This window comes from Oncorhynchus keta, chromosome 32, assembly GCF_023373465.1.
Source record: "Oncorhynchus keta strain PuntledgeMale-10-30-2019 chromosome 32, Oket_V2, whole genome shotgun sequence".
Classification (NCBI taxonomy): domain Eukaryota; kingdom Metazoa; phylum Chordata; class Actinopteri; order Salmoniformes; family Salmonidae; genus Oncorhynchus; species Oncorhynchus keta.
Genome location: NC_068452.1, coordinates 12013717 through 12029814, shown reverse-complemented (window position 1 = coordinate 12029814; position 16098 = coordinate 12013717). Strand labels below are relative to the sequence as shown.

The following is a 16098-nucleotide window of genomic DNA, read 5'->3' as shown; positions in this document are numbered from 1 at the left end:
CCCAGACGAGAGGTCAAAAACGTCACCTAAGTGACTATTTACACTAACTCGACACCCCGCTCCGACATAAAGTACGGATCCATCCTATAAACTTCTCCCCAAATCCTAATCTACCTAACACCCTGAATAGAAAAGATCTATTCACGCGATCAAAAGCTTTCGCCTGATCTAGCGCTGCTACCATTAAAGGCAGCCCTCTATCTTCAACCCAAGCGATGGAATCCCTGATCAACTGTAGGTTCCATCTTATAGAGCGGCCCTCTACCCCGCACGTCTGATCCTCGTGGACGACGTAGGGAAGGGCTGTGCGCAACTGGTCTGCTAAAACCTTTGCAAGAATCTTGTAATCTACGCACAGCATGGTCAATGGCCGCCAGTTGCCAAGGTCAGTTGCTTCCCCCTTCTTATAAAGAAGTGACAGCACACCAACAGCCATTGATCCCCCCGGGACCCCCGTCTCAAGGATGGCCTTCAAGACTTCGAGAACCACTGGTCCAAGTATACCCCAAAACTTGAGGTAAAACTCAGCCGGCAGCCCATCCATCCCAGGCACCTTCCCTTTTCCCATCCTCCTAAGAGCGCTCTCAACCTCTTCTAGTGAGATCTGGGCCTCCATCACGTCTCTAATGTCCTCTGGCAACCACCGGGACAAGTGTTCTAAAAACACGTTTCCCTGCTCTACATCTATTTCCCTTTCCTTAAATAAACCTTGGAAATGATCAGTTGTCACCCTGACCATTTCCTCTGGTTTACCTACTATACTACCATTTTCTTCCCTAACTCCATGCATTACCTTCCTACTCTGCCTGGCCCTAACCGACTTAAAGAACATAGCGGAACAAGTCTCATTATGTTCTAGAAAGCCACTATGCGCACGCTCCAGGAAAGCTCGAGCCTTCTGCTCCTGCAGCTCCCTGAGCTGCGCCTTTAGGGCTGCGAATCTCTCCCAGTCAATCGACCCGCCGAGGTTGCCTGCCTCGTACTCGAGTTCAATTAACCTTTGGAGATCCACCTCCCTCCCCTATTTTTTCCTTCTACAATATCCTATTATAAAAGCCCTAATCCTCACCTTAACTAAATCCCACCACTCTAACACCCTCGCACATGGACCGGAGGCCGTCAAGCCTCCGAAAGAAACAAAAAATGCGTCAACGAAAGCCTGCTGCTCCAGTATATCCCGATCTAACTTCCAGTACCCCCTACCGAAGAGGCAGACTGGCGACCCCACCTGCAGGAACACCCCGTCGTGATCCGTGAAGAAAACAGGCAACAGCCGCCCAGACAACTGACCCAAAGACCTGGATACAAAAATGTAGTCTAGCCTCCGTGCAACCCCCTGGAGTTGCACCATGTAGGACTGACCATTGCCGGAGTAGTGTGCAGGCCACCATCAACCAGACCATGGCAAGCCATTAGCCCAGAGATGGCACCTGCACTGCTATCACCGCCTACCCCTAAATCTATATTAAAGTCTCCTCCTATCACCAAGTGCCTGTTTGTAACACACAGAGGCGCCAGACAGTCCACCATCTCCTCCTGTCTGCCGCCACCTGTGGCCCATACACCCCAATTAACCTATATCTAGCTTCTCTAAACTTAACATCTATCCCAAAACTCTACCCTGCATTATTACAAAAGTGTTCTCTATTTTAACCTCTCTATGCCCACACAAAATACCTACTCCTTTAGTGCACCCCTCCTATGCCCCAAAAAGATTCCCCCTTATCCCACTCCCTCTTAAATCTACACACATCCCCACCATCCCTCAGGTGAACCTCCTGTAAAAACAGAAATCAAACCCCACACCCTCTAAATAACAAAAACCGCCCTCCTTTTAACATTATTCCTTAATCCCCTAACATTTAGACTAAAAAAGAAACAGAACTATTCATTTAATTATTAACAAAAATAAAACCCCCAAAAACCAAAGAAAAACAGGAGACTCACCCGATGCTCCCCTGGTCCATCTCCACCGGCGGGGACGTCCTCTCCTCTCCTGACGCCCCCGTCCTCCATCCCAACCCATGACCCAGGCAGTGTGTTGGGTCCTCCCTCCCTCCCCACCCACCATCCCCCCTCCCTGTTTGCCTCGGGGCTGCATGTAGGGGACCCCATCTCCTCAAACAGGAGTTGGGATCCCTCTAGCAAACAGCCCACCGACCCCTCACTGGAGTCATCCACTAACATGCAAGGGGCTGAGGCAAACCGGGAGGACAAATTACCCCCGCCCTCTCTTAGCCCCCCTCCACACCCCCTCCCTTTCACTTCCTGCCAAGCTCCCCCTCTTCATCCCTTTCTTCTTTGGTGAAGGAGGTAGCGGGGAGACACAACGTCCCATCCCCGCTAAATCCTCCACCAAATCCCTCATTTCAACCTCGAGGAAGCCTGGCAGGCTTTCCCCCCACTCCTTTCCCCCCATCTCCCCCCCCTCCCCACCCCACACCTCCCTCCGTCCCAGTCACTGTCACCGCTCCCTCTTCCACTCCTTCTCGCACCACTGTCCCACTCTCCCTCTTCTCCGCTCCTTCCCGTTCTTCCGCCTTCTTTTTCTTCTCTCCTTCTTTTCATCTTCACTCCTCTTTCTTTTCGCCTCTTCCCTTCTTCGTCCTTCTCCGTCCTTTCCCCTGTGCCATCTGTACAATCCGCACGCGTCCTTTCTTTTCTCCCCCCATCCCCCGCTCCCCCCCCCAGCTGCAGACGCGTATGACCTGTGACGAGCCAGGCAATCACGCCACAGGTGTTCTCGGGAGCCACACCCGTGGCAAGCCTTGGGCTCGTCACACTCCCTGGCCTCGTGCTCTTCCGACCCACAAAACCAACATTTCTTGTTACTGCACGAGGCCAGGGTATGGCCGTAGGCCATACAACGCCTGCAGAACGGGGGCTGACGTGCATAGTAGAGTGTTCCCCTATCAGCCTCCAGGGAGAACATCGCCGGAGGATGGAGGTAGCCATCCTCACTCTTCGGGGACTCCCTGAGTAACGCCTGGAAACCTCTTCTCCCGTCCCAGAAACCCAGGGAGTCCCTGAGGTACCTCGCTGAGGAGACATTGTCCATGTATCTCCCCAGAAAGGCCCTCACTTCTTCATCCTTCACATGCGGATTGTACATGTTTACGGTGACCACCCTGAAGTTGTTCTTTGCCAGGCTGGTCACCGCATAATGGCACAGGGGTCCTTTTTTCCCGCTTCCTTTGCCATCTTCAATACATCATCATGTTTCTCTTCCTTGTAAAATGTCACATCAAAACCTTTTTCATTTGGGTTGCCTTGGAGGCAGAGCACTTCCTTCACCTCTATCTTGAGGCATCCCATCAATATGGTCCTTCCAAAAGTTTCCCTGCCCCAAGGCACCATCTCCTTTTCAGTCCATGAAAATCTTACGGTATTTGCTATACCAGTCCCTGGAACCGACCTGGTTTGCTTGTTTGGATTCATTTTTTTCTTCTTCTTCAAAATAAGGCTCTCTTCAGTACAAAAACTTCAACCTGAAAAGAAAACATCTTTGACCAAAACGGTGGAGCAACTAAAGGTGTTGACTCTCCACATCTATCAAGACAATTGGAGCACTGGGCCACACTCTTAAATAGAACCTGGACCAGCTCAGGTGAAACACCTTCCCACTAACGAGATGGACAAGCCAGCACAAGTGTAACACAGTGACTAACGAGGTGACACCAATCAGTGCGTCCTACGTGCTAACGAGCAAGACATGCTAAAGTCAACCTCAAATCATAAAATGGAAAAACCAAAGACTAACACCTTAAGACAATGCTTACCAACAGAAAACAACTTCCATTTCACATTATAATCAACTAAAATGCTACACCTTCACTAATATAAACATGGTGTCTACCGGCTGTCAACAATTAAAACAAGAAAAAAATGTTTTTTCCCCACTAGCTTCTAGAACTCCCCTCTTCCTAAAACTCACTAGCTTCTAGAACTCTCGTCCCTCTGAAACGAGCCCAAACAAAACCTTTCTACAAAACATGCAGTAAAAATAAATTGTGATCCATGGCAACTCACTGGCTAAACGCAAAACACAAATATTTTTAACTGCCCACCCTTGAGACAATCAGCAACAAGTTGTCCTTACCAAGGACATGTCTGATTTCAAAGGGAAACTCCTGCAATATCCGTAGTAACTTTCCACCTCATTGCGGAGCTTCTCTCTTTTCAGGGTTCACTAGATAGGCATGTTGTTGGATCGGGACCCAATCCCCAATGTCATGCTCTAGTACATTTGGTTTGGCACATCTGAGAATGAACCCTGATATTCTAAAAGCAGGGAAACAATGTCAATATAATTGTACCAAATTGTCAGTTGGTTGCATTAATAATCATTACTAAATGTTACATGAATTGGAAATATTAAGTATTTGGTTACATAGTCTTATTTTCAACGGCTTTTCAATTACATTTTGACAGGTGGGATATCCCCAATGTTAAAACACAGTTTTAATGTGTCCAAATCGATAACCAATATGTAGAAACAGTTTGGGATAAATTAAAAACCTAAACATAACATGTGCAATATACACAAACATCTGCCACAATAATCATATATCTTGTATTTATTTAAACAAGCTCCTTATAAACTGCACAAGCACCAGCAACGCTGTTGTTTTGACAAGTAGCAATAAATCACTTATATTGATTTTGGGGGAAATCAGGTTGTAAGGGTTGTTGAAACTAACACGACTAAAAAAAACAGATATTTTATTTTCAGATATCTTTTACCTAACTGGTTAAATGACAACCTGCAGAAGACAGTCATCTACAGATTGGAGTGATGCATTTAAATTTAGGGGTCGCTAAACTAAGGAACGCAACACTTATTTGACATCACTCATCGATATCATGTTGAAATCCATTGTGCCGAGAGGAGAGAGATGAGGTTGCACTTCCTGTTACTTTTAACAGCTCAAAAACCACACGGAATCTGGGAATAATGTGTACATCACTGGTTAGAGGAAAATTTGTAGAAAACAGCTAGCTACATTCTGATGCGTTGCATTTTGATTCAAGTGGGTCACCAACATGGTAAGTGTTACACAGCTCTTTTTGTGTTAGTCACTTTTTGTTAAATCACATAAATAGTAACTCTTTCAATTCAGAGCCTGGATTTTTCCAAAGGCTAATATCCATATCATGCTGAAATCACCCCCCCCCCCTTAAAAGATTTAGATGCACTACTGTAAAGTGGCTGTTCCACTGGATGTCATAAGGTGAATGCACCAATTTGTAAGTCGCTCTGGATAAGAGCGTCTGCTAAATGACTTAAATGTAAATGTAAATGAAATCAATTGAATGGGGCAAACGTTTAGGATTCTACATTGTGAAATTCCTTAAAATACTCCTACTACAATGTTAAAAACATTCTACATTGTGACATTTTTTCATTGATATCACGAAATAACTCCTTCATGTATGTATTTTCTTATGTTTGATCAGAGATCTTTTATCAAAGTATCTCTTGTCACACTGATCACAGCAAAAAGATTTCTCGCCTGTGTGTGTTCTCTTGTGCAGAGTCAGAGAGCCAGATCTACCAAAACTCTTCCCACATTGATCACAGCTATAAGGTCTCTCTCCTGTGTGTATTCTCTGGTGCAATGTCAGCACTCCAGATTGACCAAAACTCTTCCCACACTGACCACAGCTATAAGGTTTCTCTCCTGTGTGTGTTCTCTTGTGTAGATTCAGAGAGCCAGATCTACCGAAACACTTCCCACATTGACCACAGCTAAGAGATTTCTCTCCTGTGTGTGTTCTCTGGTGTGATACCAGATGGCCAGATTGACCAAAACTCTTCCCACATTGATCACAGCTATAAGGTTTCTCTCCTGTGTGTGTTCTCTGGTGTGATACCAGATGGTCAGATCTACCAAAACACTTCCCACATTGATCACAGCGATAAGGTTTATCTCCTGTGTGTGTTCTCTGGTGTAAAACCAGATGGCCAGATTGACTAAAACTCTTCCCACATTGATCACAGCTATACGGTTTCTCTCCTGTGTGTATTCTCTGGTGTAAAGTCAGAGTGCTAGATGTAGTAAAACTCTTCCCACATTGACCACAGCTATAAGGTTTCTCTCCTGTGTGTGTTCTCTGGTGCACTGTCAGCTCTCCAGATTGACCAAAACTCTTCCCACATTGATCACAGCTATAAAGTTTCTTTCCTGTGTGTATTCTCTGATGAATTTTAATGCCTGATGAGGTGAATCTCTTCCCACAGTCAGAGCAGCAGTGAGTTCTCTTCCCTGTGGATCTCTGCGGGTGTTTATTGAGGTGTTCTGATCTGGAGAGACTCTTCTCTGCCTCTTCAGCATCACAAGGTTGTTGAGGCTCCCCAGAGGATCCACGATTGTCACGTCTCTCTCCTGCGTGAACAACAAAGTCAGACAGATGATTAAAGGCCCTCAACAACGGTAATCCACTGTAAAATGTGATGCCAACAGCATAGCCATGATATTGTACAACAATTGACGTCTGTAATGAATGTTAAAATTACTTGACAATTGTCTTAAAATGAGCAAGAATAGTCATATTTTGTCTTGTTTCACATTAGTAGTGACATCGATGATTGTAGGCTAGAAATAAGTCATTCATGCTGTTGAAACTCTAAGCAGTGTGCCAGACGACTTTTGGTCTCCAATATAGGCCCCTTTTGTGTTTGCTAAAATTGAGACACGAGGACAATTTGATTACAGAAACTCCTGCCTGCTAATGAGGAAACTGATAGTTATGGATGTACTATATCTGCCTGGAGCAAAAATGGTGAGCAAAATTTTAGTTTTTCACAATGTATTCTGACCGTGAATGGGGGACAACTCAGGGGAGTAACCTCCATTTCCAGGTTGCTTATGAGTACATTTCACACTACTTTGGAGTATAATTGTATGGCTCGTTTGAATGTCCTGTTTTATATATTGTTTGCTACAGTATTAAGAACTATGTGTAAATATTGAAAAACCGCGTTAATGACAGTATCCATTTGGGTGTTGTCAAGAAAGTTATGATTTCATTTTTTATTTAACCAGGTAGGCCAGTAGAGAACAAGTTCTCATTTACAACTGCGACCTGGCCAAGATAAAGCAAAACAGCAGAGTTACATACACTTGGGATAAACAAACGTACAGTCAATAACACAATAGAAAAATCTATATACAGTGTGTTAAAATGGAGTATGGAGGAAAGGCAATAAATAGGCCATAGTAGCGAAGTAATTACAATTTAGTAAATTAACACTGGAATGATGGATGTGCAGATGATGATGTGCAAGTAGAAATACTTGTGTGCAAAAGAGCAAAAAAAGTAAATAAAACATGGGGATGAGGTAGGTAGTTGGATGGGCTATTTACAGATGTGTACAGCTGCAGCAATCGGTAAACTGCTCAGATAGCTGATGCTTAAAGTTAGTGAGGGAGATATAGGTCTCCAACTTCAGCGATTTTTGCAATTTGTTCCAGTCATTGGCAGCAGAGAACTGGAAGGAAAGGCGGCCAAAGTAGGTGTTGGCTTTGGGGATGACCAGTGAGATTTACCTCCTGGAACGAGTGCTATGGGTGGGTGTTGCTATGGTGACCAGTGAGCAGAGTTAAGGCGGCCTAGCAAAGACTTATAGATGACCTAGAGCCAGTGAGTTTGGCGATATGGGGCTTTGGTAACAAAACGGATGGCGCTGTGATAGACTGCATCCAGTTTGCTGAGTAGAGTGTTGGAGGCTATTTTGAAAATGACATCGCCGAAGTCAAGAATCGGTAGGATAGTCAGTTTTATGAGGGTGTTTGGCAGCGTTAGTGAAGTAGGCATTGTTGCGAAATAGGAAGCCGATCTAGATTTAATTTTGGGTTGGAAGGAGAGTTTACAGTGTAACCAGACACTTAGAATATGTGGAAAACAAATACCTAAGTCAGAATCGTCCAGAGTAGTGATGCTAGTCAGGCTGCGGCTGCAGGCAAGATCGGTTGAAGAGCATGTATTTAATTTTACTAGCGTTTAAGACCAGTTGGTGGCCACAGAAGGAGTTTGGTATTGCATTGAAGGTTTGGAGGTTTGTTAACACAGTGCCCAAAGAAGGGCCAGATGTATACAGAATGGTGTCACCTGCATAGAGTTTGATCAAGGAATCAACTGCGGTAAGAGCAACATCGTTGGTATATACAGAGAAAAGAGTTGGTCCGAGACATGAACCCCGTGGAACCCCCAGACTGCCGGAGGTCTGGAACACAGGCCCTCCGATTTGACACACTGAACTCTAATCTGAGAAGTAGTTGGTGAACTAGGCAAGTCAGTCATTTGAGAAACCAAGGCTGTTGAGTCTGCCGATTAGAATACGGTGATTGACAGAGTAGAAAGCCCTGGCCAGGTCGATGAGGACGGCTGCACAGTACTGTCTTTTAACGTTGGTGGTTATGATATCGTTTCGTACCTTGAGTGTGGCTGAGGTGCACCAGCTCAGAAACCGGATTGCACAGTGGAGCAGGGACAGTGAGATTCAAAAATGGTCAGTGATCTGTTTGTTAACTTGGCTTTCGAAGACTTTCGAAAGGTAAGGCATGATGGATTTAGGTCTGTAACAGTTTGGGTCTAGAGTGTCACCCACTTTGAAGAGGGGGATGACCGCGTAAGCGTACCAATCTTTAGGAATCTCGGACGATGCGAAAGAGAAGTTGAACAGACTAGTAATAGGGGTGGCCACAATGATGGCAGATCATTTTAAAAAGAGAGGGTCCAGATCGTCTAGCCCAGCTGATTTGTACGGGTCCAGGTTTTGCAACTCTTTAAGGTGTCCCAAAACATTTTGGAGTTAGAGCTACAGGATGTACATTTCGGTTTGAAAAAGCTACCCTTTGCTTTCCTAACTGACTGTGTGTATTGGTTCCTGACTTCTCTGAAAAGTTGCATATCGCGGGGACTATTCAATGCTAGTGCAGTATGCCACAGGATGTTTTTGTGCTGGTCGAGGGCAGTCAGGTCTGGAGTGAACCAAGGGCTATATCTGTTCTTAGTTCTACATTTTTTGAAAGGGGCATGCTTATTTAGCCAAACCCACTGGCTCCATGTCATCTACAAGACCCTGCTAGGTAAAGTCCCCCCTTATCTCAGCTCGCTGGTCAACATAGCATGACCCACCTGTAGCACGCACTCCAGTAGGTATATCTCTCTGGTCACCCCCAAAACCAATTATTTCTTTGGCCGCCTCTCCTTCCAGTTCTATGCTGCCAATGACTGGAACGAACTACAAACATCTCTGAAACTGGAAACACTTATCTCCCTCACTAGCTTTAAGCACCAGCCGTCAGAGCAGCTCACAGGTTACTGCACCTGTACATAGCCCATCTATAATTTAGCCCAAACAACTCTTTCCCTGCTGTATTTATTTATTTTGCTACTTTGCACCCCATTATTTTTAATTCTACTTTGCACATTCTTCGACTGCAAATCTACCATTGCAGTGTTTTACTTGCTATATTGTATTTACTTTATCACCATGGTCTTTTTTGCCTTTACCTCCCTTATCAACTCATTTGCTCACATCGTATATATGACTTGTTTCTACTGCATTATTGACTATATGTTTGTTTTACTCCATGTGTAACTCTGTGTTGTTGTATGTGTCGAACTGCTTTGCTTTATCTTGGCCAGGTCGCAATTGTAAATCAGAACATGTTCTCAACTTGCCTACCTGGTTAAATAAAGGTGAAATAAAAATAAATAAAAACATTTAAGGTGGTGAGGAAATTACTTTTAAAAGAACAACCAGGCATCCTCTACTGACGGGATGAGGTCAATATCCTTCCAGGATACCCGGGCCAGGTCGATTAGAAAGGCCTGCTTGCAGAAGTGTTTTAGGGATCATTTGACAGTGATGAGGGGTGGTTGTTTGACCGCGGACCCATAACGGATGCAGGCAATGAGGCAGTGATCGCTGAGATCCTCATTGAAAACAGCAGAGGTGTATTTGGAGGGCAAGTTGGTCAGGATAATATCTATGAAGGTGCCCATGTTTACGGATTTAGGGTTGTACCTGGTGGGTTCCTTGATAATGTGTGTGAGATTGAGGGCATCTAGCTTGGATTGTAGGACGGCCAGGGTGTTGAGCACATCCCAGTTTAGGTCACCTAATAGAACACACTCTGAAGATAATTGATTTCCCCCCCATCTCACATATGGTGTCCAGGGCACAGCTGAGAGCTGAGGGGGGTCTGTAACAGGCAGCAACAGTGAGAGACTTATTTCTGGAGAGAATCATTTTTAAAATTAGAAGCTCGAACTGTTTGGGCATGGACCTGGAAAGTATGACAGAACTTTACAGGCCATCTCTGTAGTAGATTGCAACTCCTCTTTGACAGTTCTATCTTGACGGAAAATGTTGTGGTTGGGGATGGAAATTTCAGAATTTTTAGTTGCCTTCCTAAGCCAGGATTCAGACATGGCAAGGACATTAAGGTTGGCGGAGTGTGCTAAAGCAGTGAGTAAAACAAATTTAGGGAGGAGGCTTCTGATGTTAACATGCATGAAACCAAGGCTTTTACGGTTACAGAAGTCAACAAATGAGAGCGCCCGGGGACACCCAGGACCTGGGTTAACCTCTACATCACCCGAGGAACAGAGGAGTAGGATGAGGGTACGGCTAAAAGCTATCAGAACTGGTCGAATAGTGCATTTGGAACAGTGAATAAAAGGAGCAGATTTCTGGGCGTGGTAGGATAGATTCAAGGCATAATGTACAGACTGGGGTATGGTAGGGTGCGGGTACAGTGGAGGTAAACCTAGGCATTGAGTGATGATAGAGGTTGCATCTCTGGAGGGATTATTTATGCTAGGCGAGGTCACCGCATGTGTAGGAAGTGGGACAAAAGAGCTCTCTGAGCCATGTTGAGTGGGACTAGGGGCTCCGCAGTAAAATAAAACAATGATAACTACCCTAAACAACAGTATACAAGGCATATTGACATTAGAGAGAGACAAAGCGAGGCATAAATCAATCACGTGTTGATTGGGAGAGCTAGCTAAGACAACAACGGGTAAGACAACAGTTTATCAGCTAAGACAACAACAACAGGTAAAATGGCAATGAATGGGCAGAGAGGGTCAGTTAACTACACACAGGGCTTGACTTTGATCCTGTGGCCGACTGATAAACAAAATGGAGACCCGTGATTAATGAACAATCCAGCAGGCATCAGCTATGTAGCCAAGTGATCATAGGGTCCAGTGAACAGGAATATATGAAACAGGGAAGCCGTTAGATAGTCGTTACTACGCTAGCCAGGAGATGCGCCTGGCTCGAGGCTAACTGGTGCTAGCTTCGGGACAATGGTGTCACCAACTCCTGCAAAGGCCGGTTGAGGGCACATCGGACGGAATTACGTCGGCAGACCAGTTGTGATGGATCAGCGGGGCTCGGTGTTGACAAAGGGTCCAGGCCAATTGGCAAAAGAGGTATTGTAACTGGAGTAATTATGCTTGCTAGCCGGGAGATACACCTGGCTTGAGGTTAAATGGTGCTAGCTTCGGAACAAGGGTGTTAGCCACTATAGCCACTCCGTTGCAAAGGTCCAGAGCCTTTGCAATGGAATCTGGTGATGTAGTGGCTTCTACTCGTCTTAGTGAAGAGTCTGGGAGACATCAGCTGTGTAGCCGAGTGATCATAGGGTCCACTGAATAGGCTGGGAGATGGGCCTGACTCAAGGCTAGCTTCAAGGCTAGCTTACGGCAGGAATACGGTGATGTAGTGGAGAAAAACAGTCCAATATGCTCAGGGTTGAAATTGCGCTGTGCAGACTGGAAGGTATTATCCAGGCTAAAAGTGGCTGGTGTCTGAGCTAAAAAGGTAAAGGCCACAAGCAGTGGCGAACAATGACAAAATAGCTATTAGCTAATTAGCTGGTTAGCTTCTGATGGCTAGGTTCTGATGGAGGTTCTAGCTATAAGGTCAAAAATAGCAGATCCGTATCACATTGGGTGAGGCGGGTTGCCGGAAGGTATATTTAATTTAATGTAAACATAGAAAAAGATTGAAATATATTACAATATATACAAAAAAAATACAAAAAAACAACAAACACATCATACACCATCTTGGATTACAAGTTGACTCAGTTAAAAAACATTGGATTTAGCAAACTCTGAAATGATGTAGTATTTCTGTGCCCACAAACTGTTTTCCCAGCGTAACATAAGGAGCCACTAAATGACACAAAATGTTAGACAGCAAGATCCGTAATTAAGTTGAAGTTCATATGTCAAGCGTAACGTTATGACTATAACTACTGTTCCCGGAAGGAGGGAAACTAGGTACAACATACTATTACATTTGCCTCACTCGAAGCCCTGCCTTCCACAGGTGATTAGCATGAGGCTCGGGTTTATTCCTTAAATTGAAAACCGCTCTTCACCGACCCAGGAAGGGGTGGGGCCAAAAAGGTATTGCACCCCGGTTCCCTCCTTCAGGGAACAGTAATTATAGTGTTCGGTTCTAATTTTTCAGAGTAAACAACTCACGGACACTAGAGAAGCTTAACCAAGTTCAATTCTTCCCAAAGGGTCGTTACAGCAGTAGATCAGACAAAAACATGTCCTCACCATTACAAGTATATATACCCCACTTTGGACACTCCTTCTCTCCAATCCTTACATCTTCAGGGTCGACAGGAAGAGGGTAACAGGATACTAAACCCTTACTACTCCCTTCAGGGGATCTGACCTGACCTCAACCCCTCCTTCGCCTAATCCACAGATGTCCATCCTCTTCCCGTAAAGCAATCCTGTGATCTCCTCCGGTCCACCCAGCACATTCCACAGTCACTCTGTCTTTCTACAGATCTCACTCCTTTACATACTCTGCGTCTAAACTATCATGTCTTGAATAAGTTCAAAGTTTAGAATCCAACAATAATCATAAAGTTACACTCCCTTTCAGTCAGTCAACTTCAGTACAACATACAATGGGAAAAGACAATCATTCCCCATGCCGATCCAAACGGATACTAAATGAAACGGCCCCTGGCAGACCACCCAGACCTGACCCCACAAGATGCGTCAGTTTTGCCAATTTATTCATTGTCTTTTGTTTGAAACACACCTGTCAATGTTGAGTAAGGATGCACACCTAATTACGCATATAGAAGTAGGACTAGTCTACCTGGCCTGCACGAGAATGTAGGCCTATAAATGTGCACATTTGGGGATGTCTGATAGTATTTCTGATTGTCTTAATGCACCACCACTAAATGAGCTGTGGAGCTTCTCAAAGCAAATGTTTCTTCACCTCAAACAGCAAGTAAACTAAGTCTAATCAAAATCAATTGCATATGACAATAGTTCCTTCAGTATTTTCGTAAAATATTTTCACAAAGGCATGAAAGGGAAAAATGTAATGATCTGATCCATTGGAAATGTCATAAAATACCTGATTAATGTTAATCCTTTGCCCAACTAGCCGACAGATGTGTCTGTCCCAAAATCACAGGCCCGGGAAACTCTGAGGGCCCAGAATATTTTATACAATGTTGCAAGCTTGCTAGCACAAGTTTTGGAGGACACAGTCGATAGTTGATACAATGTTTCAAGCTTGTTGTAGACAGGCCATGTGCATGCAAATGTGATTTCTAGGATATTTATTTTTATCAGGATATTTTCTACCTGCAGGCTGCAATGTTTTTATTTGTTATGTAGGCAATTCTTTTTTTACATTGTTGGCAATGGCAATAAAAGTTACTTTTAGATTTGTATAATTTTCAGTTAGAATGTAGTTTAATCACAGACAATGATTTTGAGATACTATTATAAATTAAATTAAACTGTTTCACAAAAATGTGCATATGAAAATCATAACTGGCACGCAGATCGGTAGAAATGGTAAGATACATTGTCACTCTAAATGGAAAAGTTTAACAACCGCTGGTGTAGTTAATTACTGAAAACGTTGGGAGCAAAACGACAGAAGGAGAGTTTTTCTCGGTTATATTGATGACTGGCTCCCTCAAGTAACTTGTGTATCTCTTATTATTTAATCAAACAGCATGCTTAAAGCATCAGACAAGTTACGTACATATAGTTGATTTTATTAAAACACATGGAGCGATTGGTAGAAAGAACAGAAGACTCTTGGTTGACCAAGATTTATTTTAGTTGGGGACAGCACTAGAACATGATTTTGGGGCTCCCGAGTGGCACAGCGGTCTAAGTCACTGCATCTCTGTACTTGAGGCGTCACTACAGGCTGTATCACAACCGGCCGTGATTGGGAGTCCCATAGGGTGGTGCACAATTGTCTCAGCGTCGTACGGGGTAGGCCATCATAGGAAATAAGAATTTATTCTTAATCTTAACTGACTTGCCTAGTTAAATAAAGGTTACATTTTTTTAAAATGTAAAAATAGTGTTACATGACAAACCATTTTTTACAAATCCATCCAGGCACCAACTTTGAGAAGGGTTTAAAACAAAGGTTTCAAACCAATTCATGAATATTATTGAATCTAGGTATGTTTCGCCTTTCATGTAATGGCATGAAAACAATTGGCTGAATATTATACAATGACTTATCAACAGCTCTAATAACTTGACCCCCACAGGAAATCTTCACTGGCAATTCTAGAATATACTATATATCCTAGAAACCTGGTTAAACTATCAATGACCTTATGGATTAATTCTAGAATATACTATATAGCCTAGAAACCTGGTTAAACTATCATGATGACATCATGGATGAATTCTACAATATACTATATATCCTTGAAATCTGTTTAAAACCATAATTTTGACCTCATTGATGGCCAGTCTTTGTATTTATGGTGTAGTGAATTCAGGGGATAGCCCAGAGCTGAACTCGTTTTATCCACGTTTTGAGGATATACAGTGTTGATTTACATTGTTTCTAAACATTGGAGTAAGAAACGGTCATTTGGGGTTCTGATGGGGTACAACAGTTGACCTAAGCTCATGAGGCATGTGTTATAATATTCTTCAATAATCAATGGCTATAAATACATAATTACAAAGTCAAAATATGGATGTAGCCATTGCATATTTTCCCTTTCAACACCAAACATCAGTTCAACAACTGCAGTTTGTGCTTCTGTATTTAAGACAGTACTTACTAGTGTTAATCAGGGGCCGGTTTCTCAAAACCATCTTACGGCTAAGTTCATCGTTAGAACCATTGGATGCCTTAAGATGCGTTTGGGAAACCGGGCCCAGAAATCCAGTTTCCTCCTTTTTGGATATGACAGTCATCTCCCCATCCTCCTCTTTCACTCTGAACGCATCTTCCTCTTCTTTCACTGAAACGTCTTTCTCTTCTTCTTTCACTGTAACAGCCTCACCATCTACTTCTTGTTTTACTGAGAAATCCTCTTCTTCCTCCTCTTCTTTCACGACAACGTTCAGCCACAGTCCATCTTTTTCCGTCCAGCAGACACCCTCTTCTTTAGCAGGAGAGTAGCTTAGCGAGCTCATGGTCGAGGATGTAAGCTAACTAGGCTAATGCTAACTTAACCAGCCCGCTAGCTGACAAATAACAACACCACCGTAGATATGAAATTAAATCGGATAACTAACTAGACGACAGAAGTGGGTGTAAAACACAGTGGTTAATATACACTAAAGCGTCTAAAGAGCTCTACTGGTTCGTCTATTTTGTCTACTCAACGACGGAGGTGTCTGACTAACTGTTGCTGCTGTTGAAAGAAGCGTTCCGTCCACTAGAATATACGTCACACTACCAGCATTTCCTTAAATTCCCATACCGCCATCTGCTGACTGGAGTGGGTAACGCAGTTGAGTAAAATGTATATTTAATTTTCAGACAAAAAGTTAAAGGGTAGGAATCAGAGACGACGCTAGTCCTAAAATATTAATTACCCCCCCCCCCCCTAAATGAATCAATATCAGTCAATCGATTTTTTTTCTGCGATTTTTTTTCTTCTTTCGTCAACCGTTCCATCACATTACGTTTCTTAAGGGCGGTACTATGACCGGGGGAGGCTGCTGCTGCACGAGTGACTGTCAGACTTTCTTCAGCAAAGATGGCGGACATAAATACTAGGAGAGGGGTACCCCTATGTAACAGGGTTGGTT

General features: G+C 43.7%; 1 protein-coding gene and 1 pseudogene across 1 annotated transcript; one reads left to right on the top strand and one right to left on the bottom strand.

Moving 5' to 3' along the window:
* LOC127914383 (zinc finger protein 180-like) overlaps window positions 1-16098 on the top strand; it is a 184517-nt pseudogene that overhangs the window by 108992 nt on the left and 59427 nt on the right.
* LOC127914396 (zinc finger protein 664-like) lies at window positions 5108-15710 on the bottom strand. The gene is made up of 2 exons (XM_052490234.1): window positions 15120-15710; window positions 5108-6386 (listed from the first exon to the last, which is right to left on the bottom strand). Exons 1-2 carry the CDS (start codon window positions 15475-15477, stop codon window positions 5428-5430), a joined length of 1317 nt encoding a protein of 438 aa, XP_052346194.1. The 5' UTR covers window positions 15478-15710; the 3' UTR covers window positions 5108-5427.

Excerpts from the sequence above, each read along its gene's own strand:
- LOC127914396 (XM_052490234.1), bottom strand. The coding sequence starts at position 15,477 with ATGAGCTCGCTAAGCTACTCTCCTGCTAAAGAAGAGGGTGTCTGCTGG. Across the intron at positions 6,387-15,119 it reads CCGGCCCCTGATTAACACTA|GAGAGAGACGTGACAATCGT; the intron begins GTAAGTACTGTC and ends TTGTTCACGCAG.